The following is a 2,991-nucleotide window of genomic DNA, read 5'->3' on the forward strand; positions in this document are numbered from 1 at the left end:
GCCCATAAATAGTTTACAACATCTATAAACATCCTCTTGTAACTCCAGTAATCATGAAAATACATATCTGGCAAGTGTGTCCTGCTGCATACTGCTCTCTTAAATACCAAAGGCATTCCTCTTCGTAGTGAGGTCATGAGTTAATAACTAGCCACTTTCTTGACAGGAAATCTGAGGGCTGATATCTTAATGAACTTGTGTCCTTTACATTTCTTCCTTTGAAGACTCTTACTTAATGGCCTCTCCTGATTTTAGTTTTTGGAACCTAGTATTTCCAATACTTACTAGTAGAATTATTCGGAGGGTGGGGGGATAGAGGTGTGGTGAATGCCCTGTTGCCATGCATGGAACGACAGACCGATCAAATTAATCTGATACATATTTGCATGATCAGATCCTAACTGATCATCTGGTTTTGAATTTCAGCAAGCATACTGTCTGTCTTGTTTACAACTTTACTGTTCCGCGCCATCCTGATCAAAACAAATTTTTTGCAGGCTTGTGGGCTTTTTTTGGCTTGCTGGAGGTCAGAGAGAGTGTAATGTGACTTCTCTTACTTTCACAGAAGTTGGAATCCTTGCCAAGTCCTACATTGATCAAGGGGTGCTTATTCCAGATGACATCATGACACGACTAATGCTGAATGAGCTAAAAGGTTTAGATCGGTACAACTGGCTATTGGATGGTAAGTTAGCATATTGGATATCGCTGTATGTGGAGAGAAAATCTGTGGTGGAAAGCTTGGAGTGCTTTCGTCACTTGTGGGTAGCTACACTCCAGTAGCCATTCTCGAGCTGTAGTAACTGGAGACTATTTGTTGCCAGCCTGTTGTGAAACCTTCAGCAGCTAGTCTGCCCCAGTTTCTTTGGTTGTAAAATATTTTGGGTGCATCCCGCCTTCCAAGTGTTACAGGGATGTTTAATTCATGTTGAAAAGGGTAGTTCAACACACCAGTAAAATTTCAAAACTGGCAATTCTGGTAATTCTTATGCTTTATTTCCCCTTTAAAATACGCATTCAGAAGTTTCTTTTTTTAAAGCCTTTTCTTGTTAAAGTCCTTGGGGAATGGAACACTATTGAAGAATGGGGTTGAGGAATTATTTAAATAGAAAGGTAGGTATGTGATGCAGCAACGAGGTAAGTATGGAAAGCAAGTACTGCAGCAGTGCAGTGTGTAATAAATCACTAACGAAAACACGGCTTAAGTGCTCTAAAAGGTCTCTCTCGTTTGCTCTTTGGTTCTGTTCTCTAGCATGAATTGTTCTGCAATTCTGCAGCGTAAGCTCATTGCTTCAGTATTCATGGTAGAGAGAAAATGCATTTGCCACTGTCTTCATGAACTGAGTGGCTCTTGTTATCCCAGCCCATGGGAGTACAGTTGGATGCGCAGCACACGGTGTCTAGGCTGGATGTGTGTATTTTTGGATTCTAGTCACAACCTGTCTCAGTAGATAAAACTAAAAAGTTGTTGGTGTGGCTTTTTATTTAGAGGGAGTGAAAAATCCACAGTGCTCTCTGTCCCTTAGTGCTTTAATGTAATTGCTTCTGGTACAGTGATCTGTTCTGGTGGCTTTAGTCACAGTTATGTTCCTCCTTAGTGAAGACAAAGGCTTAATTCCCACAGTGAACAGCACAATGAAACCTAATCAATAAAGGAAAGAGCTGCAGATGTTTTTTTTTCTTTAGTTCCAGGTCCTGTGCACACACAGTTCCAGCCTTGTGGATCTGGATGTGCAGCAGTATAGCTGGGCACACCGGCAACTCTTAACAGCAGGATGGTGTGGAGACCGTAAGAGAATATATCAATTTCTGCTGCATGTTAATGTCCTGCCTTCTTTAAACTTTTGGAGCAGAAATTTTGTCTGCATCAGCATCTGTAATGAGACTTAGTGAATTACACTAGGATTAGCTCTGGCATAATCGTCTCTGTATGAACAATACTGTTCTGTTGAAATATGTTAACCAGAAAATCTTTGGTTTGATAACTGCAACTAAGAACAAACAGCTGAGGTCAGCTAGGTCAAACTAAATAGAGTTGCTGAGCTGCTTGTGTGCTCACTTAGCCAAATGCCATTTCCACTGCCGTACGATAGGTTGGTGGCTTCTAGAGTCATAGCAGATGTAGCAGTCTGAGTCATGTGAGTGTGGGTGTGATCTGCCTAGGTTTAGGGCTGTATAGTTAGGGCACCTTTCTCTGTGTTCCTGGATTCTTCATAATTCATCACATCTTGTAGATAGTTTTTTCTGTATCGAGAAAAGACTGTATGCAGCAAACGCTCATTCATTTTCAAGGAAATGCTTTTGTAAAGGCACTTTAATTGTTGAGGAGGTTTCTCATTACTAAGTCCCAAAGCAGACTCATTTTCCAGCTGCATAACTAAGATGTGTGGTGGCTGACTAGCTTGTCAACAGTAAGAAAAAACAGCAGTGCTGGAGTCCTGGCTTTCCCTCTGCTCTTAACATTTAGAAACACTTCCATGAGATAATGGGAACGTGAAAGAAATAGGATGAGGGCAGCTGATGGCTGTGATGCAAACCAGCTGCATCAGACTTAATGCACAAGCAAGAGCTTGATCTGAGTTAATCAACTTTCTTTTTGTGATGTGTGAAACAAGACAGTAGCCTGAAGACCATAATTTTTTTTTTTTTTCCCCTGTTGTAAGGCTAGTTCTTGGCTGGTTCTTTACTCAGGCAATGGACTCATCAACGAATGTTATGCCAAGAAGAGTTAAGAAACCTATCAGTACTTGCCTTTATGGAGAAGTTTACTTGTGTAGCATGATGAAAATTACAAGCTACTGAATAACATGATGCTGTGCAAGAGCTTTGTGGGTAGAGGTATTATTCCAGTGAATCTGTGGCGCAATAGCATGTTCTGCAGTAGCTTTGACCGCTGAAATTCTTGTGGTCAATCTTTCATTTTAAATGCTTTGTGGAGACCTTGGTTTTCTCGTTCTCTGTTCCTCTCCGCCCCTCCCCCCCCCCCCACCC

At 41.4% G+C, this 2,991-nt stretch overlaps 1 protein-coding gene across 1 annotated transcript in view; it reads left to right on the top strand.

Moving 5' to 3' along the window:
* The first annotated feature begins 567 nt into the window (after nt 1–567).
* AK3 (adenylate kinase 3) overlaps nt 568–2,991 on the top strand; it is a 7,447-nt gene continuing 5,023 nt past the window's right edge. The window contains exon 1 of the mRNA XM_009587451.1: nt 568–685. Coding sequence (XP_009585746.1) covers nt 625–685 — 61 coding nt within the window. The 5' untranslated portion in view covers nt 568–624. The remainder of the gene's footprint in view (nt 686–2,991) is intronic.

This window comes from Fulmarus glacialis, unplaced genomic scaffold (genome assembly GCF_000690835.1).
Source record: "Fulmarus glacialis isolate BGI_N327 unplaced genomic scaffold, ASM69083v1 scaffold11611, whole genome shotgun sequence".
NCBI classification, from domain to species: domain Eukaryota; kingdom Metazoa; phylum Chordata; class Aves; order Procellariiformes; family Procellariidae; genus Fulmarus; species Fulmarus glacialis.